The sequence below is a fragment of the Streptopelia decaocto genome, assembly GCF_964273445.1.
Source record: "Streptopelia decaocto genome assembly, chromosome: 20".
Taxonomy (NCBI): domain Eukaryota; kingdom Metazoa; phylum Chordata; class Aves; order Columbiformes; family Columbidae; genus Streptopelia; species Streptopelia decaocto.
The window spans coordinates 236,157-262,400 of record NC_138675.1 but is presented as its reverse complement, the minus strand read 5'-3'; the positions used below and the strand labels follow the sequence as shown (position 1 = coordinate 262,400).

General features: G+C 55.7%; 1 protein-coding gene and 1 long non-coding RNA gene across 2 annotated transcripts; both read right to left on the bottom strand.

The window, feature by feature from the left end:
* Nucleotides 1-768: 768 nt before the first annotated feature.
* On the bottom strand, nt 769-9,268 carry LOC309448414 (uncharacterized protein). The gene is made up of 16 exons (XM_082069902.1): nt 8,783-9,268; nt 6,505-6,584; nt 6,182-6,307; nt 5,966-6,045; nt 5,754-5,874; nt 5,341-5,430; nt 4,861-4,965; nt 4,231-4,380; nt 3,879-4,033; nt 3,423-3,564; nt 2,814-2,990; nt 2,389-2,544; nt 1,821-1,922; nt 1,354-1,456; nt 1,032-1,094; nt 769-941 (listed from the first exon to the last, which is right to left on the bottom strand). The coding sequence occupies exons 4-16, from the start codon at nt 5,986-5,988 to the stop codon at nt 805-807; spliced, it is 1,524 nt and encodes a 507-aa protein (XP_081926028.1). The 5' UTR covers nt 5,989-6,045; nt 6,182-6,307; nt 6,505-6,584; nt 8,783-9,268; the 3' UTR covers nt 769-804.
* Nucleotides 9,269-18,892: 9,624 nt separating this feature from the next.
* Nucleotides 18,893-20,606, bottom strand: LOC309448351. The gene is made up of 5 exons (XR_014185789.1): nt 20,526-20,606; nt 19,958-20,059; nt 19,491-19,593; nt 19,169-19,231; nt 18,893-19,078 (listed from the first exon to the last, which is right to left on the bottom strand). It is a non-coding gene; the product is annotated as an uncharacterized lncRNA (long non-coding RNA).
* Between the last annotated feature and the right edge of the window lie 5,638 nt (nt 20,607-26,244).

Genomic DNA, 26,244 nt, shown 5'->3' with positions numbered 1-26,244 from the left:
ACTACAGCTTTCAACTTTCTGACTTTCTGCAGAGCTTAGAAACTGTCCCAGTTTTGTGAAAAGCAAGACCAGTTCTCTTTTAGTGATTTTTCTTTCATTACGTTCTTCTAGGTGGCTGTACTTTTCTGAGTTTTAGCCTGTATATTTTTCCTAGGATGCTGTACTCGGTGCTGATAAGAGACCAAAGGAATGCTGAAGAAGCTCATGTTTAGATTTATGACTATGTTAGCTAAGAAAGTCTGATAAGTTGGGAGTAACATCCCATGCAAACTGCCTAAATTCAGCACTGGGTTGTGGTTCCTTTAACCAATGTCCCCATGTCCATTCCTCATGGCGTGGGACATCTCTGATGAGTGCAGAGCAGGGTGACACACCACAGGGCTGAGGTGCCTCCCATCCCTTGGGAGAGGCAACAGGAGGCCAGAGGGACACTGTGACTCCTGCCTCTGTGTGTAAAAGGGACAGACTCTGTCTCTGAACATCCCTGGGTGCAGAAGGAGCCCAGGATGCCAGCTCAGATGTGGATGCCTGACAGACCGTGACATTTCTGTGTGTGACTCCAGGAACAAACCCCACTGGCCCAGTGAGATTCATCTCAGCTGCCCTGGACAGCCTCATTGCAAGTGCTCCTGTCTGCTACGTCACCCTTGCCCATGATGCCGGGCTGTGCTCTCTAAAGTGCCACAGCAATCAGAGAGGTTCTGGGGTCCTTGGAAAAAGGCAGACATCCAACCCAACTTCAAGAAGGGCTCTTTATTAAAATCCAGCCATTTTTCCACAAGCAGAGCTGCTCCTCCACCTGGGTCAGCGACGCCAGCAGCACAGGGCTTGCAGGGCCCATCGCCATCGTGGCTGCTCCCTTGGACTGCTCAGGATTGCAATGGTCTGAGCAGCAAGGGAGCGGATGAAGGGTTTACTGTCCTTCTCCAAGGGCCGAAGGGCTGCAACAGAAAGAAGCAGAGCCCAGATGAGCTCCCACGTCTGCAGAGACACCCAGGCATCCCCTCCTCCTGACCAAGTTCCCTACTCACCACTGCAGATCTCAGCCAGCTTCTCCTCCTCCCTTCGGTCCCTCAGGGGCCGCGCAGCCAGCCCTGGGCACAGAGTTCCGTCAGACCCCTGTTCCCTCCCCCTCATCAGAGCTGGCCCCAGGGGATACCCCAGAGCCGACATAGCGGGACTGAGCAAGGCAGCCACTGAGGCCACCTGTGTGGGCAGGGCTGGGAGGGGAGGCCAAGGCCCTGCCCGGGGCAGCCGGGGCTCTGGCAGGCACAGGGCTGCTCCTTGTGCCAGGGCAGTGGTGGGGACTGGGGCCAGGCTGCCAAGAGAGGGACCCTGGGGACTGTGACTCACCAATGAACCTCACGGCCGCCTCTCGCAAGCTGGCCTGAGCATCCCTCAGGTATGGCAGGCTCTGACTCAAGAGCTCTTGAGCCCTGCTCCTGTTCTGCTCCAGCTGGAGAGAGCACAAGGGTGTGAGCATGTCACTGTCTGCACCCCACCCCGAGCTGGCTGGACCAGTCCCTCCTCCCAGTAACCCAGGTTTCCCTTTCCCCGCAGGCCACTCCTGCCCCCCAGCCAGTAGCCCTGTTGGGCTGAGGCTGAGACAGACACAGGCAGAGTGGTCCCAGGGGTGCTGAGAGCCCTCCTTCCCGCCGGGCGTGGGGCAGAGCGAAGAGCCCTTGGGGGTTCTGTTCTTGAGGACAGGGAACAAGGATGCAGCTCGGGGCTGCAGCAGGGCGGGCGAGGCACATCTGCAGAGCCTACAGCCCAGACATGTGGGGCAGCCCTCAGTCAGCCTGGGCCTTCGTTGTTCTCACCAAGCTCTCTCCAATCCTCCATGTCTGCTGAGTCTGCACTAGGTGTTTGAGCTGCTTCCATTTCAGGAGCTCTGCTGCACCAAGGAGGGCTTCCCTGGCGGCCTGCGGAACAGCAGAAGATGGGACATGGCACCCACGGTCTGCATAAGGAGACCTGACGTCCCCCCATTCTTGGCTTTGTTCCTGGAACACCTGCCTTTTGGGGGCAGCGACATGCCCTGGCCCAAACATCTGGGGCTCTCTTGGGCACAGCCCTGGGAGACAGGGACTGAGGCTCAAAGCTCGAGACCCAGCACCTGCAGGGACAGCTGAGGAGCCCATAGGGATGCGTCTGTTCAGGCCTCGGTGGCCACAGGCTGCTGCTGAGCCCTGTGAGACCAGCTATGGCAGGTGGTGGAAACGGCCATGGCAGCTTCCCTGCTGCTACTCGTGCTGGGTCTGTAAGGATCCTTCCTATGGGCTGGAGGAGGCTGCCAGTTGCCAGCAGCCCTGTCCCCTGGTGCCCAGGCCACCTGTGTGCTGTCAGCACACCCCTCTCTGCCTCAGTGCTCAGCGTAGAAATCTGTACCTTGGCCACGTTGTTGCTCTGATCGCTCAAACGAAAGAAGAGGGGGAGCAGTGCACGGTGCACGTAGCTCTTAATCCTCTTCTTGTCGTGCCCCATCACTGACTGCACCCGCTCTCTGAAGAGGCGGATGGAGAGCGCTCGCAGCTGTCTGGACTCCTGGGAGGAAGGAGGAAAGCCGGACTTCAATCCCAGCAGCTCTCTGCCCATGGTGAGCAGGGGCAGTATCGGGGCTGACGTGAGGGGAGATGCTCCAGGGTCAGGTTGTGCAGCAGGGAGCCGTGCTGGGCTGTAAAGCCCAGAAGCCATCCCACGGGAGCCCAGGGGAGCAGAGCCTGCTCCCAGTGCTGCCCACGGGGCTGGGCTGAAGGGCAGCTGTCACTGCAGGCTGCCCATCCCCAGGGCTCAGTCTCCGTCATCAGCCTTACATCGTCAAAGAGGGGCAGGAGCTTTTCCTCCAGCTGCTCCACAGTGGGTCTGGCCTCTTCCCTCTTCAGGTGTCCCATCACGCTGCAGAAGAATTTCAGGACTTCCCTTTTCATTTCTGTGTTGCTGGAGTCGAGCAACCCCACAACTTGCGGCAGGAGGGACTGTATTTTTCTGGCCTGTATGAAAAACAGTTTCATTTTTGTGAAAGGATCAAAGACCACCCTGGCAAAAAAGCCGGTCACTGAGCACCAGCCTCCTGTCCAGCTCCGTGGCAGGTGGTGGCACAGGAATCTCTGTGGCAGCCTCCTGGCAGGTGGTGGCTATAGGCACAGCCACGGAGATACAGGAGAGCAGGGCCAGGGCAGGGAGGGTTGAAAAGCAATGAATCCCTGTGCCCTGCTCAGCCGTCCCCTTTTCCCACGGGCAGATGTCTTGGAGAGCCTCCACGCCTGGAAAGCTCCCCAGGCAGCCATCAGGCCCCAGCACGGCAGGGAGGGCATTTGGAGCTCTCACCCACTGCCTGACCCCCAGCCAAGGCCAAGCCACCGCCTCACCCAATGCCCCAGCCCAGCTGCCAACATGGCTCCTTTTGATGCTGCCCTGCTCACCATGTCAGGTCTTTCTGACCCACTGATGACGCCTTCGGGAAACCTGGAGTCTGTGACCAGGAGTCTTTTGCGCAAGTTTTTTAAGAGCTGCTTCAGAGTCTTGGGTGTGGAGATCATCATGTCCCACATGTCCAGGGCAGTCCTGCAAGAGAGCGCTCCGTCAGCAGGGCAGCCTGGGCCACAGCAGCGTGTCCAGGCTCAGCGCTGCAGGATGCTTGGGATGCCCTGGGCAGCAGCAGAGGCTGAGCTGCTGCTCCCGTGGGGCTGGCAGGAGCGCAGTGGGGGGCTCTGGGCTGTCTTGCTCAGCTGTGGCTGCTGCGGGCCTGGCTGACCCCCAGCGCTGGCAAATGTGCTGGGATGGAGGGTCCTGCTCCTCGGGGGTGTCCTGCAGGATTCCTTGGCTTTGTGCCCCTCTCCCCACAGTGAACAAGCCCTCATGGCTTTTGGGGCCAGTACCTGTCTCCTGGTGGAGCGATCCTCAGCAGCGTTGTGAGCACCTTCCCAGGTCTCCTGTCAGCCATGAGGAGAAGCAGGGACTCCACTCTCTGCCGAGCTGGTGCTGTGTTGATGCTGTCCAGGTTTTTGTGGATGCATCTCATGATCTTTGGCAGCTGGAGGAGACACAGGTGAGGATGGCGCTGCCACTGGAGTGCAGCCACTTCCTCAGCTGTCCTTCCCATCCCTCTCTGCCACCGTCATGTGGCTTCAGATTCCTGAGACACCAGGGGTTGGGGGGGAGGGATGGAGGAAGGAACAAGGCCTGACAGGGCTGAAGCCTGGCAGGGCAATCCAGCCACTATCCACTTACATCCGCCAGCCAGAAGTCAGGGAATTCCATGACCATGTCCAGCAAGTCTGTTGCCCGCTTCTTGTCAAAGGTGCTGGTGTCTCTCATCGCCTCGATGAACACAAGGACGATGTCTGTCCTTTCAGAAGTTCTGAGGTGCCTCGCACAGGACTATGGGAGGAAGGAAAGAAAAGAAGGAAGTGAAGCCAAATCACACCCAGTGCCCTGATGCTGCTGCTTAGCCAGGCAGTGCCAGCAGCCCTGCAGAGACCCCCGACAGTGCTGGTGGCAGAGCCCGCAGCAAAGCTGGCAGCAGGGGCGGCAGTGACTGCACGGGGAGGAGGAGAACAGAGGCCCTGGAGTGAGGGAGGAGGGTTGGACTCATGGGCACAGGGTGCTGGCCCTGCCGTGAACCAGGGCTTGCTGGTGGCCAGGAGGACTGGCCTGCTGCTGGGACACTGGTGCCAAAGCCCTGAACCCAAGCGTGTGTCCAGGGCTGGCTCTGTGGGCCGTCAGGGCTTTGCAGGCCCGTGCCGGCCACAGCTCCCAAAGCAGCTGCCTGGGCAGCAGCCCCCCGTGGGGAGAGCTGCAGGCTGCTCTGGGGTGCAGGGATGGGGAGATGGGCTGGCCGGAGGGTGCCTGGCTCCTTACCGCCAGTGTGGGATGTCTGAATAGCGCAGAGCTCATCTTCTCAATCCTCCCCACAGCCCTCTCCTGCACACATTCTCTCTCAGAGGTGGTGAAGGTCAAGAGCATCTGGGAAGAGAGAAGCTGCTGGTGAGCCCTGGGAGCAGCCACTGCTCCAGCAGAAGCAGCACCGCTCAACTCCTGGGCTGGACTCTGTTCTCGAGCAAAGCCTGTAGTGGGGTTCTGGCCCTCGGGCCCTTGGCAGGCTTGGAACAAATGCCCTGGGCCCGCCTGTGGCCACGCAAGAAGGCAGATGCCACCCTCTGCGGCCACTGTGCTGTGGAAGAGCCTGGCGGGCAGCCCCTGGTTCCCCGGGGAGGTGGGCACCCTCCCGGCAGCGCTCTCTGCACGGCACCGGGTGGGACTGTCCACTCCAGAGTGGACACCCAGTCCCCCAGGGTGAGGAACAGTCCTTGTGAAGCCCACTCTTTGCACACGCCAGACCTGGAAGATATTCTGGAGCAGCTCGCTGACTCTGGAGGCTGAAGAGCCGAGCACCAATGCCTGCAGCATGTTGTCCATGGCTTCCATGGTCTGCAAGAAGACAACGAGTTTTGGCCGTGTTTCCTGCCATCTGTTTCACACACGGGGGACTGATAGGAACGCTCAGTGCCAAGAGGCAACTCCTGTGCTGATTTGCTGTGCCTGGGAGAGACTCAGGGGCAAATAATCTGCTACGGGCGGAGCAGCAATTGGCGCTGGATGTGGCCAGGCCAACTGTCAGCAGATGAAGGCATGAGGGTGTGAAAGCAGAGCTGAGACCAACCCTGCCTTGTCTTTCTGGTTATATATCAGCACGGCGTGAACAGGGAGCCGCCAGAGGGACTGTTGGGTCCTGTAGTTCACCAAGCACTTACTTTTAAGAAGAGATAACGGCCCATATCCTGCATTTTCTCTTCTGGAGGAAGCAAGAAGACACTAGAAAAGCAGGCTTGGAGGAGGCTTGCCTCCTTGCCCTCCAGCGCCCTTTCCACTGCGCTGTAAAGAGAGAGGAGCCAGTCACACTTTGGTATTTGGAGCAGTGCCTCGAGATCTCGTGCAGGGGTCCCCGGGAGGGATGGGCAGGTACCTCAGTTCGGCGATGGCAAGCATGGCGTTCCACCGCACCGCCGTGCGCAGTTTGTTCCTGGGCTCTTCTTCCAGCAGCACCTGCAGAGCACAGCCGGGATGGGACCTGGCAGCTGCCAGCACCCAGCGCCACCAGCCCCTGGCCCTGCCCAGCGCTGTCCTCACAGGGTGCCGGGGGCATCGCCCCCTTCCCCAGAGATGCCACGTATCCCCTCACCTTGATATTCTCTGCCAGGCCGTATCTCTGGCAGAAGAGATCTAGGCCCTGTGGAGGGCCGCGGCGCTTGCTGTTGTAGCACAGGTCACAAATGTTCTGAAGAAATGGAATCTTCTGGCTCTCCTCCTGGCAGCCAGGGGACAGAGAGACAAACAGGGAGTGTGAGATGGGGACACACGGCCAGCGGCACCACAGCATGGGGGTGCAGTGCCAATTAGCGCCCTGGGAGCAGCAGCTCTGCCCAGCCAGCACCCTCCAGTCCCTGCAGCAGAGCCCCTGGCAGCAGACACTGGCTCAGCCGCCTTCCAAACGGCCATGGTTACCTTTTCTGGGCTGCTGACAAAGGACACGATGGAGTCCACGCGTGTCCTTTCGAATCGGTAGACAGGTAACCAGGCAGCATCTAATAAAGGAGGAGAGCAGGGAGGGCTGCAGAGAGGGTTTGCAGGCAGGACAGAGCAGAGGAAGGAGATCTGCCCCATGTCCATCCCAGTGCCCGCTGCCCTGGCACGGTCTTCCCATGCGTGTCAGGGCTGCAGGGTGCCCGGCAGACGGGCTGAGATGCTGGAGCCAGGCAGGACGGGGAAAGCGCCCGGTGCAGCGGGTGAGGAACTCGCTTCAGACGGGCAGGAAAGGTCCCCGTCCCGCAGCACGGCTGCCTCCTGCCCGCCCAGCTGCCTCTGGCTGCCAGTGCCCTGGAGCAGGAGCTGGGTCCCCTCTGCCCGCAGAAGCTGTGCTGGCGCCAGCTCCCAGCTCAGAGCAGCCCTGGACTTCAGGGAGCACAATCACCACCCATGGGAACCCCCTGCCAGCGTGAGGGGAAACGTGATCCCGGTGTGGAGCAGAAAGGGATAGCTGGGCCCCACCCTGGCCAGACAATCAGGGCCCCTCACTCACCGATCTTCAGTGGCTGGACCACATCAACCTGGTTGGGGTCCAGTGGAGATCTGACCTCCTGGGGAGCCCCAACCTCCTCCTGCCAGGCCAGCCTAGGTCGGCTGGGGGGTCTCTCCGCCATTTTGCAGACAAAGGCTACGTCTGAGGATAGGGAAGGCGGATGCTTCGGCAAAACGCCTTGGTGCTGCAGCTCTGCCAGAGGCAGCGATGAAAGGTTTGGGCTGCGCTCGTGTGCTCCTCGTTGGGGAAAGACGTGAGCTGCGCTCAGGAGCTCCTTGCTCCAAGTCTGCCAGGGGCAGCAGACAGTCTGCCGGGGGCAGCTAGAGTTAGGTTGTGGTTGGACTCGATGATCTTAAGTGTCTCTTCCAACCAAAAAGATTCTCCGATTCTCTGAAAGACGTGGGCTACGCTCGGGGGCTCTCGCCAGCTCCGTGCTCACACCCTGTCTCGTCACCGTCCTGTCGGACAGTGTGGGCTGGGCCCGCAGCTGCGCTGAGCACATGCAGGGCAGTGGGTGTCACCAAGTGAGGTCACAAAGGGCCCCACTGTGACCCTGCGCCTGGGGAGGGAGGCCAGGGTGTGCCCTTGGGAGGCACAGGCCAGCTCAGCCCTGGGCACCTGTCTGTTTCAAATTTCAATCCGTTTCTAAAAGTTCCAGCACCCATTGTTCTGAGCGCAGTCTTGAACAGTCTGCTGCACCGCTCCATTTTCCCAGCAGCTGGTGCATGGTGGGGACGTCACAGACCTACTCAATGCCTCGCTCCTTGCTCCAGGAGCATCCATCTATGAGGATGTTGCGGAAAGGAGTCCCGTTGTCTGGCTCAGTTCTCTCTGGGCTGCCAGGGGTGGCAGATGCACTCGATCCCCCAGTCGCCCCCAGCCAAACCCGCAGCAGTTGGGTCCAGGCTCCAGAGGAGGGAAGGGCCTGAGCCGTAACCAGGCCAAGAACTCCTGCCAGGAGACCCACAGCGAAGCAGAAGAGCAACTGAATGCCGGTAACTTGTGAGTGCACAAGTCTCAGACACACTTTTCCTACTGTGTGCAATTTGGCTACAAGTCAATCACTTCATTCCATAAACACGACAGCCTGGATGAGCCCACTGTGAGCTCTCCCTGCTAAATAAGTGAGCTGTATGGCAATGGTTTTACTACTCACAGGTCAGTGGATGAGACCAATTTAAGTTTAATATTAATCATTTACCTTAAGTAGAGGCACACTAAATATAATCAATTCTTTACGGACATAAGGTTGTATGATTTTTAATATACTCTTTTTTTCATGTTACTTGGGAAACTGTATTTGCTAAAATTTTAAGCTGTAAAGTGCTGCTCATATCTACCAAAAGCAACTACAAACTACACTGAACACTTAGAAGATAAGTCCTATATTGCACGTCGCTGAGAAGAAAGGAATTTGTGTTCAAGAAAAACAGCACCTGCAAGGTTATGGACAATAACCGATGTCTACAGCTGAACACAACAAAGCCCACGTGGAATCAGAGAAGTTTGCCACTGGAGCTTTAAACACGGACTCTACAGCAAATGGTTATCAGAAAGGGAATGCCTGAAAGTTTGCTTTTGCAAACGGATACAGGCCTCCCCTGAAAGTTTGTCTTCAAAGCTTGAAAATACAGACTCTGGAGTGACCAGTTATCAGGGAGAGAAGAATCCTGACAGTGTGAACTGTGACGGATATGGCCTCACCTGAGAGTTTGTCCTCGGAGCTCCAGGACACAGACTCCAGAGCGAACGGTTATCAGGGAGTTTGCTTCGTGAACTGGTACAGGCACCGGGAGAGAAGGCCAGCAGCATTCGGCTCGCCATATTTCCCCCATGCAGTAAATAACAGAGTGAACCTGACACTGAATTCTTGAAGTTGCACTTGTCTTTAAGAAATCTAAACGCTGTTCTGCAGTGAGCAGAACCCTAAATTACTCCCCATGGTGTCCCATGTCGCCACAGGACTTGCTTTTCAAGGCCCAGGACAGGGTTGCGGGCAGTGCCGTGGGGCACAGTGCATGTTTCCAGTCATCTGGTGGTGGCTTCCACAGAGCTCTTGCCGTGGTGGGTTTGTGTCAGTGTGATATAGTCAATTTGCCAGGCCTCTCCGTATTTACACTTTAGTCATCGCCCTCCATACCACACAGGCTTTGTGATGGAGGGAACTAACTAACACTTTAAGGGTGCCTAGTTTAGAGCTTTATGTAACCAATTATGTTAAGTAAAAACAGAACCTCATCGAATGCCAAGATAAGAAGTTTTACAGCACCTAGATGTAAACTTGAGGCACCAACTGTAAATTTGAGAAGACGAGATAACGAAGATTTACAGCAAAAGGGGGGAGCCAGTCTGGTTTCAATCAACTTGGCAGCTTGGGTTCCAGTCAATTCAACATGATGAGCCAAAGGGAAAGAGTTCACTGTGATGAAGCTGAAGGAGCCCCAGGCGTTCCTGGGGTTATTATGAATATGTAATACCTTACTGTATTTAAACACACCTCATATTGTTAGAATGTGCCCCATAACCCCCGAACTCCTGGGTCCCTCCCAAACTCCGAGGTCCCTATCCCAAACTCCGGGGTCCCCTTTTTCTTGAACTCCTGGGTTCCCTTCCTGAACTCCTGGGTCCCTCCCAAACTCCTAGGTCCCTTTCCCAAACTCCTGGGTCCCCTTTTTCTTGAACTCCTGGGTTCCTTTCCTGAACTCCTGGGTCCCCCCAAACTCCTGGGTCCCTCCTGAACTCCTGGGTCCTTCCCAAACTCCTGGGATCCCCCCGTACTCCTGGACAACCCCCATGTCCCCCCCCAATGTCACTGGGACCCCCCAAATAATCAAATAAATTATTGGCGCCTCCCCCAATCTCGGGGTCACTGTCGCTTTAAGAGCCGGGAGGGGGCGGAGCGTCATGCAGAACAGCTCAGCCAATTAATGCGAGGGGGCGGAGCCGCTCGGAAGGGGGCGGAGCCGCGGGGAGGCAGAGCCACACATGGAAGCTCTCAGCCAATCAGCGGGAGGGGCAGACCCACACACAGAACCGCTCAGACAATCAGCAGGAAGGGGCGGAGCCGCGGGGAGAAGGCAGAGCCACACGCAAAACTGCTCAGCCAATCAGCAGGAGGGGGCGGAGCCGCGGGGAGGCAGAGCCACACACACAGAACCACTCACCCCATCAGCGGGCAGTGGGCGTGGCGTCCTTGGACCATGGCCCAGGCGCCTGGGTCCCCTCTGGGGGTCAATGGGTTAATTAGCCCCCCCACCAATTAGCAGCTCCCGCTCTATAGCAATTATGTTTATTCATTATTACGTTAACTAAATGTTGGCCCTTAACAAGCCACCCCCAGTTCGGCGGAGTCATTAATGACCAGACTCCCCCACTCATAGCTCAGCCCTTAATAAGCAGCTTTTCTCTGGATGTTTGTTAGTCAGATTCCTTAATGAGCTGCTTCTCTGGATACTGATCCTCTGGATGTTCATTAGCAGGTTCCTTAACGAGCTGCTTCTCTGGATGTTAATTAGCTGGTTCCTTAATGAGCAGCTTCTCTGGATGTTCATTAAATGGTTTCCTTGATGACCTCATTAACCTCAATCAAGCTCCTCAATTAGTCGCCTCCCCTTCCCTTCATTAGCACTAAAGATCTCCCCCTGCCCCATCCCCTCATTAGCGCTAATTAGCTCATTAACAACCTCCCTCGTCTCCCTCGCCAGCTCCACCATGGTCCCCATTGGTGCCTCCTGGCTCCAGCTCATTAGGAAGCGGCACTTCCTCTGCCCGTTAACAAACATTTGCCGCTCGTTGCATCCAAATTAAGTCATCCCCGGCTCAACAACTGCTCCAGGTGTGCCAGAGCCATGATTACGTAATTATTGTTGTAATTAGCGGTGTTCTTTTGTGTGTAATTATTGCTATTGTCCCCAGGCCCCTCCAGCAGCTCCGCCACAGCCAGGACGGTCCCAGCATCTCCCAATGGAGATCCCAATGTTCATATTTATCCTCGTTTTTACCTTTATTTCGGCGCCACCACCACGGTCTCCACGCCGGAATCAGTTTTGCCGCCTCCCCCGTGCGGATCAACCGCTGGAAAGCAGCTCGTTCCGCCGCGCTAAGCGATCCCCACAGCCCGCGGCCTTCGCACCCCCCTGAAGCCTCGGCCTCGCGTAGCTGGCGCGGCCGCCTCAAGGCGGCCCCCAGGCCGGGGAGAGCCGGCGGGGGACCCCGGTCGGAACGGAGGGTTTGCAGCACCTGCTCGCGGTAAAAATCTTCAGAGCAGCCACCATGGGCGCGGTAGTAGCGGTGTTCCATAAGTGTCTTTTTAACAAACCCTTATATCGCTCAATCTTCCCAGAGGCTGGCGCACGATAGGGGATATGATATATCCATTCAATACCATGTTCTTTGGCCCAGTTGGTTATGAGACTATTTTTAAAATGAGTCCCATTGTCTGACTCAGTTCTTTCTAGACTACCATGTCGCCACAGGACTTGCTTTTCAAGGCCCAGAATAGTGTTCCGGGCACTGGCATGAGACACAGGCTATGTTTCTAGCCATCCCGTGGTTGCTTCCACCATTGTAAGCACATAGCGCTTGCCTTGGCGTGTTCTAGGGAGTATAATATAATCAATCTGCCAAGCCTCCCCATATTTATATTCCAAACACCGCCCCCCATACCACACAGGCTTTAATCTTTTGGCCTGTTTGATTGCAGCACATGTTTCACAATCATAGATAACATGTGAAATAATGTCCATGGTTAAGTCCACCCCTTGGTCCCAAGCCCATTTATATGTTGCATCCCGTCCTTGATGCTCTGAAGCATCATGGGCCCACCGAACTAGAAAAAATTCACCTTTATGTTGCCAGTCCAAATCCACCTCATCTACTTTAATCTTAGCAGCTTGATCCGCTTGCTGGTTGTTTTGATGTTCCTCAGTGGCTCGACTTTTAGGCACATGGGCATCCACATGCTGTACTTCTACAGTCAGGTTCTCTAGTCGAGCAGCAATGTCCTGCCACAATTGCAGGGGCTCTGGAGCTTTACCTTGTTCCAGTGCAGTCTGGATCAGTCCATGGCAGATAGTAGGGCTGTGTTTCCACCCCGGCGCAGTCGATTCCAGGTGTATTGGATACCCCTCCAATAAAGGCAAACTGTGGCCTGCATTCTGCTGCTAAAGGAATAAAGAAAAATGCATTAGCAATGTCAGCTGTGGCATACCACTTGGCTGTCTTTGACTCCAGTTCATATTGCAGTTCTAACATGTCCGGCACAGCAGCATTTAATGGTGGCGTAACTTCATTTAAGCCACGATAGCCTACAGTCAGTCTCCATTCTCCATTAGGCTTTGGAAAAAGCCATCCAGGACTATTGAAAAATGAGCGAGTCTTACTGATCACTCCTTGACTCTCTAGTTGTTTGATCAGTTTATGAATGGGGATCAGGGAATCTCGGTTGGTGCGATATTGTTGTCTGTGCACTGTCGTGGTAGCAATCGGCACCTGTTGCTCTTCGACCTTAAGCAGTCCTACAACAGAAGGGTCATCAGAAAGACCAGGCAAATTAGACAGCTGTTTAATGGTCTCAGTCTCTACAGCTGCTATACCAAAGGCCCATCGATAACCTTTTGGTTCTTTAAAATACCCACTCCTAAGGTAGTCTATACCAAGGATGCACGGAGCATCTGGACCAGTCAAAAGAGGGTGCCTTTCCCACTCCTTTCCTGTTAGGCTCACTTCAGCCTCTAATACAGTCAATTCCTTCGATCCCCCAGTCACTCCTTCAATACTGACAGATACTGACCCCTTATGATTCAATGGCATCATTGTACACTGAGCACCAGTGTCTACCAGGGCTTTATACTCATGTGGTTCTAACATAACAGGACACCGAATCCACACGGTCCAATAAACTGTGTTGTCATTGTCCCTCTCCTCCACCTGGCTGGAGGCAGGGCCCCACTCATTGGTACTTTGCACAGTTGCTGGTAGGGAGACACGAGAATCCCTCCTACTCTGTCTGGAAAGCCTCCCACTGGAAACTGGAGCAGCTTTTCTCTTGGGAGCTTTCTTTTTCAACTCACGTACTCTTGCCTCTAGGTCAGCACGGGGCTTGCCATGCCAATTACTCGTATCTTCTCTCTGGTCACGCAGAAAAAAAACATAATTCAACTCATGACATTTCTCGCATTTCTCTTGGGCTGATGCTACAGAAGGACATCTCTTCCCAATAGCTGTGGCTTGGGCCCGTGTATGTGATGAGTAGGATCTGTCCTCCCTCTTGGACAGTTTGTCACACAGTTTGTCCACAGCTGTGACACAGGCTTGTAGGGGAGAAGAAAGAATGTCTTCATACTGCTGCAACATGTCTGCTACTTCACCCACAGTTGACAGATCGTCTTCTCAAAGGGTGAGCAATCCTAAAGTGTGGGCATAAGACGGTGGTGTGCTCTGCACAAACTTCCGCACTATACCTTGGGTACACGGCACTTCATCAGGACCTGTAATTGTCTGTGGGTCACTGTAAATTATCTCTCGCACAGCCAGTTCTCTCAGATACCTAATACCTCTCTCCATAGTAGTCCATTTGGTTGGGCGGCATATGATATCATCTTTTAAAAGGTACCTGATTTTTACTGCTGACAAAATTCTTCTCCAGAGGCTTTGATTTAGTTTCTTCTTTGCAATTGCCTTATCAATGCCATCATCTCTGGCCAGGGATCCCAACTGACTGGCTTCACTGCCATCTAAGTCCAAACTATTAGCCTCATTGTCCCAGCACCAAATGAGCCAAGTGACCATTGGCTCACCTTCACAAAGTCTAAAGTCTTGTTTCAGAGTCCTCAGCTCCTTCAGAGATAAGGAGCATTCTGTTAGCTTGTCCTTTGCTGGTCGCTTTGTTTTAGAACGACGCGCTGGTTGCTTTGCTGTAGTAGCCTGGGATCGCAGTGGAAGGAGTTTAGAAAGGGCTATGGGAGGAGCTGTAGAAGGGCCCTCTTCTTCCTCCTCTGATTCTTCTTCATCACCTTGCTCTATTCCAGAAACAACCTCTCCCTGCTCTGTGGTAGAAGGACCCTCTGCTTCGTCTTCCTCATCTTCCTTTACAATGGATTCCAATTGTGCTTTCTTTTGCTTCCTTGTTGTTGGGGCAACTAATACTGCGGAAGTCTGAATGGCCACGTTACATGTTGTGGGGGTTTGAGTGGATGCAGAAACTGACGTTGCACTTGTAGTGGCTGCTGTATCCAAGTCAGGAACCGGAGCTGCTGCAGAGTCTGTCGAGGGGGGTGCAGCAGCTGTCACGGACGTTGTAGCTTTAAAAGCGGCAACTCCTGCTGCAGGAGTTAGAATCGCTACCGTCCTCCTAAATTTCAAAAATGCATACTCCCAAAGTATGGTAACAATGAGTAGAGATACATCATGGACTTAATTAAAATCACATAAATCAGTGACACACAACCCAGGGCCACAGCTATTAGAACAAGTTCATCTCTACTTCCAAAAGTAATGTTCTGCACAGAAACATAAACAAGAAGAATTAACCCCCAACAAGGCATTATTAAATCCAAATAGATTTGCAACAACATCCTTTAAAATTAAAAACAAACTCAAAACACAGTCTGCTTCATGACCCATAAAGCACACAGATCTATGGTTCCCCAAAGCTTCCTCCCACCAGAGGATTCAAACACAGGCCACGCACATCAAAGCCCATTGCTCCCTCACTTACGCTACCTGGTAAGCTGTTTACAGTAATTGTCAGCTGCTGCTCACAGCCCATCTCAGTCAAAACCCTGTCCCTGCTCCGGCGCAATAAAATCTGTCATGATTTCTCATGCAGATCCGAGTAACGGCACCAATAAAACCTGTCACGGTTTCTCTTATCTCATCCCCGTACACTCTCTCTCTCTGTACGGTCTCATTTCTCCCCATATGGTCTTGCTTCCCCGTACAGGCCACCAATTAAATCTGTCAAGGTTTAAGGCAAGGCGGCAATAAACCGTGGCAGACGCTCCCTGTTATCCCCTCATTTCCCGCGACCCCTTCCTTTAGATTGGAAGGATGATTGAAAAGATAAGGGGAAAGGAAGAGAGACTTAGCCTTTAAGTTGGAGAGTTTTAAAGGGTTTTATTAATGCTACTAATAAATAGAGAATATATACAAAATATACAAAACCGATCTGATACAGGGAATTGGCAATTAACTAATTAACACTTTAAGAATTAACAATTAACACTTACACTTAAAGAACTAAGCCTTTAACCCACATCACTGTTGCCTGGCCTTGCTTAGCTCTGTGTAACTTATTGTACGAGAAACCGGACTTCACTGACGCTCGCAAAGATAATAATCCTTGGTGCATCCTTGGGTGAACTGGATAACAGAAACCTGGGCACAGGACAGGAGATACGCCAGTTTTAACCAACTCAGCAGTCGGAGACCCAACCAACTCATCACACCGGACCAAAGGTGACCGTGCACAGAGAAGAGGACCCGGGTTCACGGTCACTGCGCAGCTGCAACCAGGAGGAGCCGGAGGTGGAGACTATGGAAAAGGTCTCCTGAACTCATTGTAATAAGAACCGCCTTCTCGGGGACAGGTTATGAATATGTATAGGCATTCCTAAAACTTTCATGAATATGTAACACTTCACTGCATTGAACCAAGCTCACAGGTACTGTAATTTCACACACGTATTGGGTGAAATGATTCCCCATGTGTCTGACGTCGTAAATGAATACATACTTTCCTTGTAACCTCAAGGGTTGTAACATCATTCCACGCCTCAGATCTCAAGTGCTGGATGTGCAGTTGGCGTCACTCAGCAGCAGAGCTGGGGCTGCGGGGCTGGCGGCTCCAGCAGCTGCAGCTCAGGCCCCGGAAGTCACGGGCGGGACTGCACAGCAAACCGGAACCTGGGTGCAGGATGCAGGGCCTGGGGGCTGTGGATCACAGACAGACAGACAGACAGGGTTCTCTCCAGATGCCGGCCATGGGCAAAGAGAGAGTGACCCTCATGATCACCCTCTTATATAGGGGGTATGACAATTATGGGGTGGAATCCTTCCGTTGGTCAGTTCTAGTCACCTGTTCCATCCACCCCTCCTCAAACACGCCCCTCTCACAACGGAACATGGGAAAACTTACCAGTCTTTCTTGGCTACCATAGTAATAAATCTAAACATGAGCTTCTTCAGCATTCCGTTGGTCTCTTATCAGCACCGAGTGCAGCATCCGAGGAAAAATATGCAGCTAAAACTCAGAAAAGTACAGACACTGAGAAGAACTGAGCTGAAAGAAAAATCACTAAAAGAGAACCAGTCCTGGTTTTAACAAAACCAGTACATTCTACCCCTTATTCCATACCATTTGAGTCATACCCAAATCACTACTGCTTGCTGCCCGTCTTCAAATGTATATACACACACACAAAACTATGTATATCACTAGTTCATGAGTGCAAGTCTCTCTATCACAGCAGTCTCTCTCTAGGCAGGAGAGGTGATGTGCAATCCGATGCAGTTCGTGTCCAGAAACTGTAAGTCAGAGATGTCAGTCTCAGGCAAGTTACTGGATACCACTTGGTGTCCCCAACAGCAAAGCTGCCACCAGCAACAAGTCAGCTCTTCCGTGACCAAGACCTGCATGGATACCATCAGAAGAAATACAGAAGGACTCGTGGGCAACGGGGAGGTCGCCTTGGGCATAGTGACCATGAAATGATGGAGTTTTCTGTTCTTGGAGAAGTTAGTAGGGTGCTCAGCAGAACTTCTACCTTGGACTTCCAAAGGGCAGACTTTGCCCTGTTCAGGAGGCTGCTTGGCAGAGTCCCTTGGGAAGCAGTCCTGAAGGACAAAGCAGCCCAGGAAAACTGGTCTCTCTTCCAGAAGGAAATCTTAGAGGCACAGGAGCACGCTGTCCCCGTCTGCCTAAAGACGAGACGGCAGGGAAGAAGTTCCGGCCCGGCTGAATAGAGAACTGCAGCTGGAACCTGGGAATAAAGGGAGAATTTATACACTTTGCAAGGAGGGGCAGGCTGCTCAAGAGGAATACAAGAATGCCGCAAAGTTAGGCAGGGAGAAAATTAGAAAGGCCAAAGACCAACTAGAGCTGAGCCTGGGCACCACTGCGAAAGGTAACAAGAAATGTTTCTATAAATATATGAGCAACAAAAGGAGGGCTAAAGGGAATCTCCATCCCCTGAGGGGTACGGGCGGAAACACAGCGAGAGAAGACGAGGGCAAGGCTGAAGTACTAAATGCCTTCTTTGCCTCAGTCTTTAGGAGTCAGAGTGGTGGTGCTCCAGGTATCCAGCCCCCTGAGACAGGAGACAGGCTCGGGGTGCAGAATGAAGCCACAATAATCCAAGGGGGGATGGTTAGTGACCTGCTACACCACTTGCACACCCACGAGTCTATGGGGCCAGATGGGATACGCCCAAGGGTGCTGAAGGAGCTGGCCAAGGTGATCACTAAGCCACTTTGCACTATCTATCAGCAATCCTGGTTAACTGGGGAGGTCCCAGTTCACCGGGAGTTGGCTAATGTGACGCCCATCCACAAGAAGAGCTGGAAGGAGGATCCAGGGAACTACAGACCTGTCAGTTTGGTCTTGGTGCCAGGGAAGGTCATGGAGCAGAACATCCTGAGTGATATCACACAGCACATACAAGAAAACCATGTGATCAGGCCCACTCAACATGGGTTTGTGAAAGGCAGGTCTCGCTTCACCAACCTGATGTCCTCCTACAACAACGTGACCCACCTAGTAGATGAGGGAAAGGCTGTGGATGTTGTGTAATTAGACTTCAGTAAAGCCTTTGACACCCTATCCCACTGCATCTCCGGGAGAAGCTGGCAGCTCCTGGCCTGCATGGCTGTATTCTTCGGCAGGTAAAGAACTTCTCCCCAAGTAGCAAGAGACAAGACAAGAGGAAATGGCCTCACATTGCGCCAGGGGAGGTTAAGATTGGATATTAGGAAAAAATTCTTCATGGTGAGGGTGGTGAAGCAGTCTGTTCTTTCTAAAGCAGGAAGGGACAGAGCCAATGTTTCTGTGCTGCAAGTTCCTACTACAGCTTTCAACTTTCTGACTTTCTGCAGAGCTTAGAAACTGTCCCGGTTTTGTGAAAAGCAAGACCAGTTCTCTTTTAGTGATTTTTCTTTCATCTATGTTCTTCTAGGTGGCTGTACTTTTCTGAGTTTTAGCCTGTATATTTTTCCTAGGATGCTGTACTCGGTGCTGATAAGAGACCAAAGGAATGCTGAAGAAGCTCATGTTTAGATTTATGACTATGTTAGCTAAGAAAGTCTGATAAGTTGGGAGTAACATCCCATGCAAACTGCCTAAATTCAGCACTGGGTTGTGGTTCCTTTAACCAATGTCCCCATGTCCATTCCTCATGGCGTGGGACATCTCTGATGAGTGCAGAGCAGGGTGACACACCACAGGGCTGAGGTGCCTCCCATCCCTTGGGAGTGGCAACAGGAGGCCAGAGGGACACTGTGACTCCTGCCTCTGTGTGTAAAAGGGACAGACTCTGTCTCTGAACATCCCTGGGTGCAGAAGGAGCCCAGGATGCCAGCTCAGATGTGGATGCCTGACAGACCGTGACATTTCTGTGTGTGACTCCAGGAACAAACCCCACTGGCCCAGTGAGATTCATCTCAGCTGCCCTGGACAGCCTCATTGCAAGTGCTCCTGTCTGCTCCGTCACCCTTGCCCATGATGCCGGGCTGTGCTCTCTAAAGTGCCACAGCAATCAGAGAGGTTCTGGGGTCCTTGGAAAAGGCAGACATCCAACCCAACTTCAAGAAGGGCTCTTTATTAAAATCCAGCCATTTTTCCACAAGCAGAGCTGCTCCTCCACCTGGGTCAGCGACGCCAGCAGCACAGGGCTTGCAGGGCCCATCGCGATCGTGGCTTCTCCCTTGGACTGCTCAGGATTGCAATGGTCTGAGCAGCAAGGGAGCGGATGAAGGGTTTACTGTCCTTCTCCAAGGGCCGAAGGGCTGCAACAGAAAGAAGCAGAGCCCAGATGATCTCCCACGTCTGCAGAGACACCCAGGCATCCCCTCCTCCTGACCAAGTTCCCTACTCACCACTGCAGATCTCAGCCAGCTTCTCCTCCTCCCTTCGGTCCCTCAGGGGCCGCGCAGCCAGCCCTGGGCACAGAGTTCCGTCAGACCCCTGTTCCCTCCCCCTCATCAGAGCTGGCCCCAGGGGATACCCCAGAGCCGACATAGCGGGACTGAGCAAGGCAGCCACCGAGGCCACCTGTGTGGGCAGGGCTGGGAGGGGAGGCCAAGGCCCTGCCCGGGGCAGCCGGGGCTCTGGCAGGCACAGGGCTGCTCCTTGTGCCAGGGCAGCGGTGGGGACTGGGGCCAGGCTGCCAAGAGAGGGACCCTGGGGACGTTGACTCACCAATGAACCTCACGGCCGCCTCTCGCAAGCTGGCCTGAGCATCCCTCAGGTATGGCAGGCTCTGACTCAAGAGCTCTTGAGCCCTGCTCCTGTTCTGCTCCAGCTGGAGAGAGCACAAGGGTGTGAGCATGTCACTGTCTGCACCCCACCCCGAGCTGGCTGGACCAGTCCCTCCTCCCAGTAACGCAGGTTTCCCTTTCCCCGCAGGCCACTCCTGCCCCCCAGCCAGTAGCCCTGTTGGGCTGAGGCTGAGACAGACACAGGCAGAGTGGTCCCAGGGCTGCCGAGAGCCCTCCTTCCCGCCGGGCGTGGGGCAGAGCGAAGAGCCCTTGGGGGTTCTGTTCTTGAGGACAGGGAACAAGGATGCAGCTCGGGGCTGCAGCAGGGCGGGCGAGGCACATCTGCAGAGCCCACAGCCCAGACATGTGGGGCAGCCCTCAGTCAGCCTGGGCCTTCGTTGTTCTCACCAAGCTCTCTCCAATCCTCCATGTCTGCTGAGTCTGCACTAGGTGTTTGAGCTGCTTCCATTTCAGGAGCTCTGCTGCACCAAGGAGGGCTTCCCTGGCGGCCTGCAGAACAGCAGAAGATGGGACATGGCACCCACGGTCTGCATAAGGAGACCTGACGTCCCCCCATTCTTGGCTTTGTTCCTGGAACACCTGCCTTTTGGGGGCAGCGACATGCCCTGGCCCAAACATCTGGGGCTCTCTTGGGCACAGCCCTGGGAGACAGGGACTGAGGCTCAAAGCTCGAGACCCAGCACCTGCAGGGACAGCTGAGGAGCCCATAGGGATGCGCCTGTTCAGGCCTTGGTGGCCACAGGCTGCTGCTGAGCCCTGTGAGACCAGCCATGGCAGGTGGTGGAAATGGCCATGGCAGCTTCCCTGCTGCTACTCGTGCTGGGTCTGTAAGGATCCTTCCTATGGGCTGGAGGAGGCTGCCAGTTGCCAGCAGCCCTGTCCCCTGGTGCCCAGGCCACCTGTGTGCTGTCAGCACACCCCTCTCTGCCTCAGTGCTCAGCGTGGAAATCTGTACCTTGGCCACGTTGTTGCTCTGATCGCTCAAACGAAAGAAGAGGGGGAGCAGTGCACGGTGCACGTAGCTCTTAATCCTCTTCTTGTCGTGCACCATCACTGACTGCACCCGCTCTCTGAAGAGGCGGATGGAGAGCGCTCGCAGCTGTCTGGACTCCTGGGAGGAAGGAGGAAAGCCGGACTTCAATCCCAGCAGCTCTCTGCCCATGGTGAGCAGGGGCAGTATCGGGGCTGACGTGAGGGGAGATGCTCCAGGGTCAGGTTGTGCAGCAGGGAGCCGTGCTGGGCTGTAAAGCCCAGAAGCCATCCCACGGGAGCCCAGGGGAGCAGAGCCTGCTCCCAGTGCTGCCCACGGGGCTGGGCTGAAGGGCAGCTGTCACTGCAGGCTGCCCATCCCCAGGGCTCAGTCTCCGTCATCAGCCTTACATCGTCAAAGAGGGGCAGGAGCTTTTCCTCCAGCTGCTCCACAGTGGGTCTGGCTTCTTCCCTCTTCAGGTGTCCCATCACGCTGCAGAAGAATGTCAGGACTTCCCTTTTCATTTCTGTGTTGCTGGAGTCGAGCAACCCCACAACTTGCGGCAGGAGGGACTGTATTTTTCTGGCCTGTATGAAAAACAGTTTCATTTTTGTGAAAGGATCAAAGACCACCCTGGCAAAAAAGCCGGTCACTGAGCACCAGCCTCTGTCCAGCTCCGTGGCAGGTGGTGGCACAGGAATCTCTGTGGCAGCCTCCTGGCAGGTGGTGGCCATAGGCACAGCCACGGAGATACAGGAGAGCAGGGCCAGGGCAGGGAGGGTTGAAAAGCAATGACTCCCTGTGCCCTGCTCAGCCGTCCCCTTTTCCCACGGGCAGATGTCTTGGAGAGCCTCCACGCCTGGAAAGCTCCCCAGGCAGCCATCAGGCCCCAGCACGGCAGGGAGGGCATTTGGAGCTCTCAGCCACTGCCTGACCCCCAGCCAAGGCCAAGCCACCGCCTCACCCAATGCCCCAGCCCAGCTGCCAACATGGCTCCTTTTGATGCTGTCCTGCTCACCATGTCAGGTCTTTCTGACCCACTGATGACGCCTTCGGGAAACCTGGAGTCTGTGACCAGGAGTCTTTTGCGCAAGTTTTTTAAGAGCTGCTTCAGAGTCTTGGGTGTGGAGATCATCACGTCCCACATGTCCAGGGCAGTCCTGCAAGAGAGCGCTCCGTCAGCAGGGCAGCCTGGGCCACAGCAGCGTGTCCGGGCTCAGCGCTGCAGGATGCTTGGGATGCCCTGGGCAGCAGCAGAGGCTGAGCTGCTGCTCCCGTGGGGCTGGCAGGAGCGCAGTGGGGGGCTCTGGGCTGTCTTGCTCAGCTGTGGCTGCTGCGGGCCTGGCTGACCCCCAGCGCTGGCAAATGTGCTGGGATGGAGGGTCCTGCTCCTCGGGGGTGGCCTGCAGGATTCCTTGGCTCTGTGCCCCTCTCCCCACAGTGAACAAGCCCTCATGGCTTTTGGGGCCAGTACCTGTCTCCTGGTGGAGCGATCCTCAGCAGCGTTGTGAGCACCTTCCCAGGTCTCCTGTCAGCCATGAGGAGAAGCAGGGACTCCACTCTCTGCCGAGCTGGTGCTGTGTTGATGCTGTCCAGGTTTTTGTGGATGCATCTCATGATCTTTGGCAGCTGGAGGAGACACAGGTGAGGATGGCGCTGCCACTGGAGTGCAGCCACTTCCTCAGCTGTCCTTCCCATCCCTCTCTGCCACCGTCATGTGGCTTCAGATTCCTGAGACACCAGGGGTTGGGGGGGAGGGATGGAGGAAGGAACAAGGCCTGACAGGGCTGAAGCCTGGCAGGGCAATCCAGCCACTATCCACTTACATCCGCCAGCCAGAAGTCAGGGAATTCCATGACCATGTCCAGCAAGTCTGTTGCCCGCTTCTTGTCAAAGGTGCTGGTGTCTCTCATCGCCTCGATGAACACAAGGACGATGTCTGTCCTTTCAGAAGTTCTGAGGTGCCTCGCACAGGACTATGGGAGGAAGGAAAGAAAAGAAGGAAGTGAAGCCAAATCACACCCAGTGCCCTGATGCTGCTGCTTAGCCAGGCAGTGCCAGCAGCCCTGCAGAGACCCCCGACAGTGCTGGTGGCAGAGCCCGCAGCAAAGCTGGCAGCAGGGGCGGCAGTGACTGCACGGGGAGGAGGAGAACAGAGGCCCTGGAGTGAGGGAGGAGGGTTGGACTCATGGGCACAGGGTGCTGGCCCTGCCGTGAACCAGGGCTTGCTGGTGGCCAGGAGGACTGGCCTGCTGCTGGGACACTGGTGCCAAAGCCCTGAACCCAAGCGTGTGTCCAGGGCTGGCTCTGTGGGCCGTCAGGGCTTTGCAGGCCCGTGCCGGCCACAGCTCCCAAAGCAGCTGCCTGGGCAGCAGCCCCCCGTGGGGAGAGCTGCAGGCTGCTCTGGGGTGCAGGGATGGGGAGACGGGCTGGCCGGAGGGTGCCTGGCTCCTTACCGCCAGTGTGGGATGTCTGAATAGCGCAGAGCTCAACTTCTCAATCCTCCCCACAGCCCTCTCCTGCACACATTCTCTCTCAGAGGTGGTGAAGGTCAAGAGCATCTGGGAAGAGAGAAGCTGCTGGTGAGCCCTGGGAGCAGCCACCGCTCCAGCAGAAGCAGCACCGCTCAACTCCTGGGCTGGACTCTGTTCTCGAGCAAAGCCTGTAGTGGGGTTCTGACCCTCGGGCCCCTGGCAGGCTTGGAACAAATGCCCTGGGCCCGCCTGTGGCCACGCAAGAAGGCAGATGCCACCCTCTGCGGCCACTGTGCTGTGGAAGAGCCTGGCGGGCAGCCCCTGGTTACCCGGGAAGGTGGGCACCCTCCCGGCAGCGCTCTCTGCACGGCACCGGGTGGGACTGTCCACTCCAGAGTGGACACCCAGTCCCCCAGGGTGAGGAACAGCCCTTGTGAAGCCCACTCTTTGCACACGCCAGACCTGGAAGATATTCTGGAGCAGCTCGCTGACTCTGGAGGCTGAAGAGCCGAGCACCAATGCCTGCAGCATGTTGTCCATGGCTTCCATGGTCTGCAAGAAGACAACGAATTTTGGCCGTGTTTCCTGCCATCTGTTTCACACAGGGGGAACTGATAGGAACGCTCAGTGCCAAGAGGCAACTCCTGTGCTGATTTGCTGTGCCTGGGAGAGACTCAGGGGCAAATAATCTGCTACGGGCGGAGCAGCAATTGGCGCTGGATGTGGCCAGGCCAACTGTCAGCAGATGAAGGCATGAGGGTGTGAAAGCAGAGCTGAGACCAACCCTGCCTTGTCTTTCTGGTTATATATCAGCACGGGGTGAACAGGGAGCCGCCAGAGGGACTGTTGGGTCCTGTAGTTCACCAAGCACTTACTTTTAAGAAGAGATAACGGCCCATATCCTGCATTTTCTCTTCTGGAGGAAGCAAGAAGACACTAGAAAAGCAGGCTTGGAGGAGGCTTGCCTCCTTGCCCTCCAGCGCCCTTTCCACTGCGCTGCAAAGAGAGAGGAGCCAGTCACACTTTGGTATTTGGAGCAGTGCCTCGAGATCTCGTGCAGGGGTCCCCGGGAGGGATGGGCAGGTACCTCAGTTCGGCGATGGCAAGCATGGCGTTCCACCGCACCGCCGTGCGCAGTTTGTTCCTGGGCTCTTCTTCCAGCAGCACCTGCAGAGCACAGCCGGGATGGGACCTGGCAGCTGCCAGCACCCAGCGCCACCAGCCCCTGGCCCTGCCCAGCGCTGTCCTCACAGGGTGCCGGGGGCATCGCCCCCTTCCCCAGAGACGCCACGTATCCCCTCACCTTGATATTCTCTGCCAGGCCGTATCTCTGGCAGAAGAGATCTAGGCCCTGTGGAGGGCCGCGGCGCTTGCTGTTGTAGCACAGGTCACAAATGTTCTGAAGAAATGGAATCTTCTGGCTCTCCTCCTGGCAGCCAGGGGACAGAGAGACAAACAGGGAGTGTGAGATGGGGACACACGGCCAGCGGCACCACAGCATGGGGGTGCAGTGCCAATTAGCGCCCTGGGAGCAGCAGCTCTGCCCAGCCAGCACCCTCCAGTCCCCGCAGCAGAGCCCCTGGCAGCAGACACGGGCTCAGCCGCCTTCCAAACGGCCATGGTTACCTTTTCTGGGCTGCTGACAAAGGACACGATGGAGTCCACGCGTGTCCTTTCGAATTGGTAGACAGGTAACCAGGCAGCATCTAATAAAGGAGGAGAGCAGGGAGGGCTGCAGAGAGGGTTTGCAGGCAGGACAGAGCAGAGGAAGGAGATCTGCCCCATGTCCATCCCAGTGCCCGCTGCCCTGGCACGGTCTTCCCATGCGTGTCAGGGCTGCAGGGTGCCCGGCAGACGGGCTGAGATGCTGGAGCCAGGCAGGACGGGGAAAGCGCCCGGTGCAGCGGGTGAGGAACTCGCTTCAGACGGGCAGGAAAGGTCCCCGTCCCGCAGCACGGCTGCCTCCTGCCCGCCCAGCTGCCTCTGGCTGCCAGTGCCCTGGAGCAGGAGCTGGGTCCCCTCTGCCCGCAGAAGCTGTGCTGGCGCCAGCTCCCAGCTCAGAGCAGCCCTGGACTTCAGGGAGCACAATCACCACCCATGGGAACCCCCTGCCAGCGTGAGGAGAAACGTGAGCCCGGCGTGGAGCAGAAAGCGATAGCTGGGCCCCACCCTGGCCAGACAATCAGGGCCCCTCACTCACCGATCTTCAGTGGCTGGACCACATCAACCTGGTTGGGGTCCAGTGGAGATCTGACCTCCTGGGGAGCCCCAACCTCCTCCTGCCAGGCCAGCCTAGGTCGGCTGGGGGGTCTCTCCGCCATTTTGCAGACAAAGGCTACGACTAAGGATGGGGAAGGCGGATTCTTCGGCAAAACGCCTTGGTGCTGCAGCTCTGCCAGAGGCAGCGATGAAAGGTTTGGGCTGCGCTCTTGTGCTCCTCGTTGGGGAAAGACGTGAGCTGCGCTCAGGAGCTCCTTGCTCCAAGTCTGCCAGGGGCAGCAGACAGTCTGCCGGGGGCAGCTAGAGCTAGGTTGTGGTTGGACTCGATGATCTTAAGTGTCTCTTCCAACCAAAAAGATTCTCCGATTCTCTGAAAGACGTGGGCTACGCTCGGGGGCTCTCGCCAGCTCCGTGCTCACACCCTGTCTCGTCACCGTCCTGTCGGACAGTGTGGGCTGGGCCCGCAGCTGCGCTGAGCACGTGCAGGGCAGTGGGTGTCACCAAGTGAGGTCACAAAGGGCCCCACTGTGACCCTGCGCCTGGGGAGGGAGGCCAGGGTGTGCCCTTGGGAGGCACAGGCCAGCTCAGCCCTGGGCACCTGTCTGTTTCAAATTTCAATCCGTTTCTAAAAGTTCCAGCACCCATTGTTCTGAGCACAGTCTTGAACAGTCTGCTGCACCGCTCCATTTTCCCAGCAGCTGGTGCATGGTGGGGACATCACAGACCTACTCAATGCCTCGCTCCTTGCTCCAGGAGCATCCATCTATGAGGATGTTGCGGAAAGGAGTCCCGTTGTCTGGCTCAGTTCTCTCTGGGCTGCCAGGGGTGGCAGATGCACTCGATCCCCCAGTCGCCCCCAGCCAAACCCACAGCAGTTGGGTCCAGGCTCCAGAGGAGGGAAGGGCCTGAGCCGTAACCAGGCCAAGAACTCCTGCCAGGAGACCCACAGCGAAGCAGAAGAGCAACTGAATGCCGGTAACTTGTGAGTGCACAAGTCTCAGACACACTTT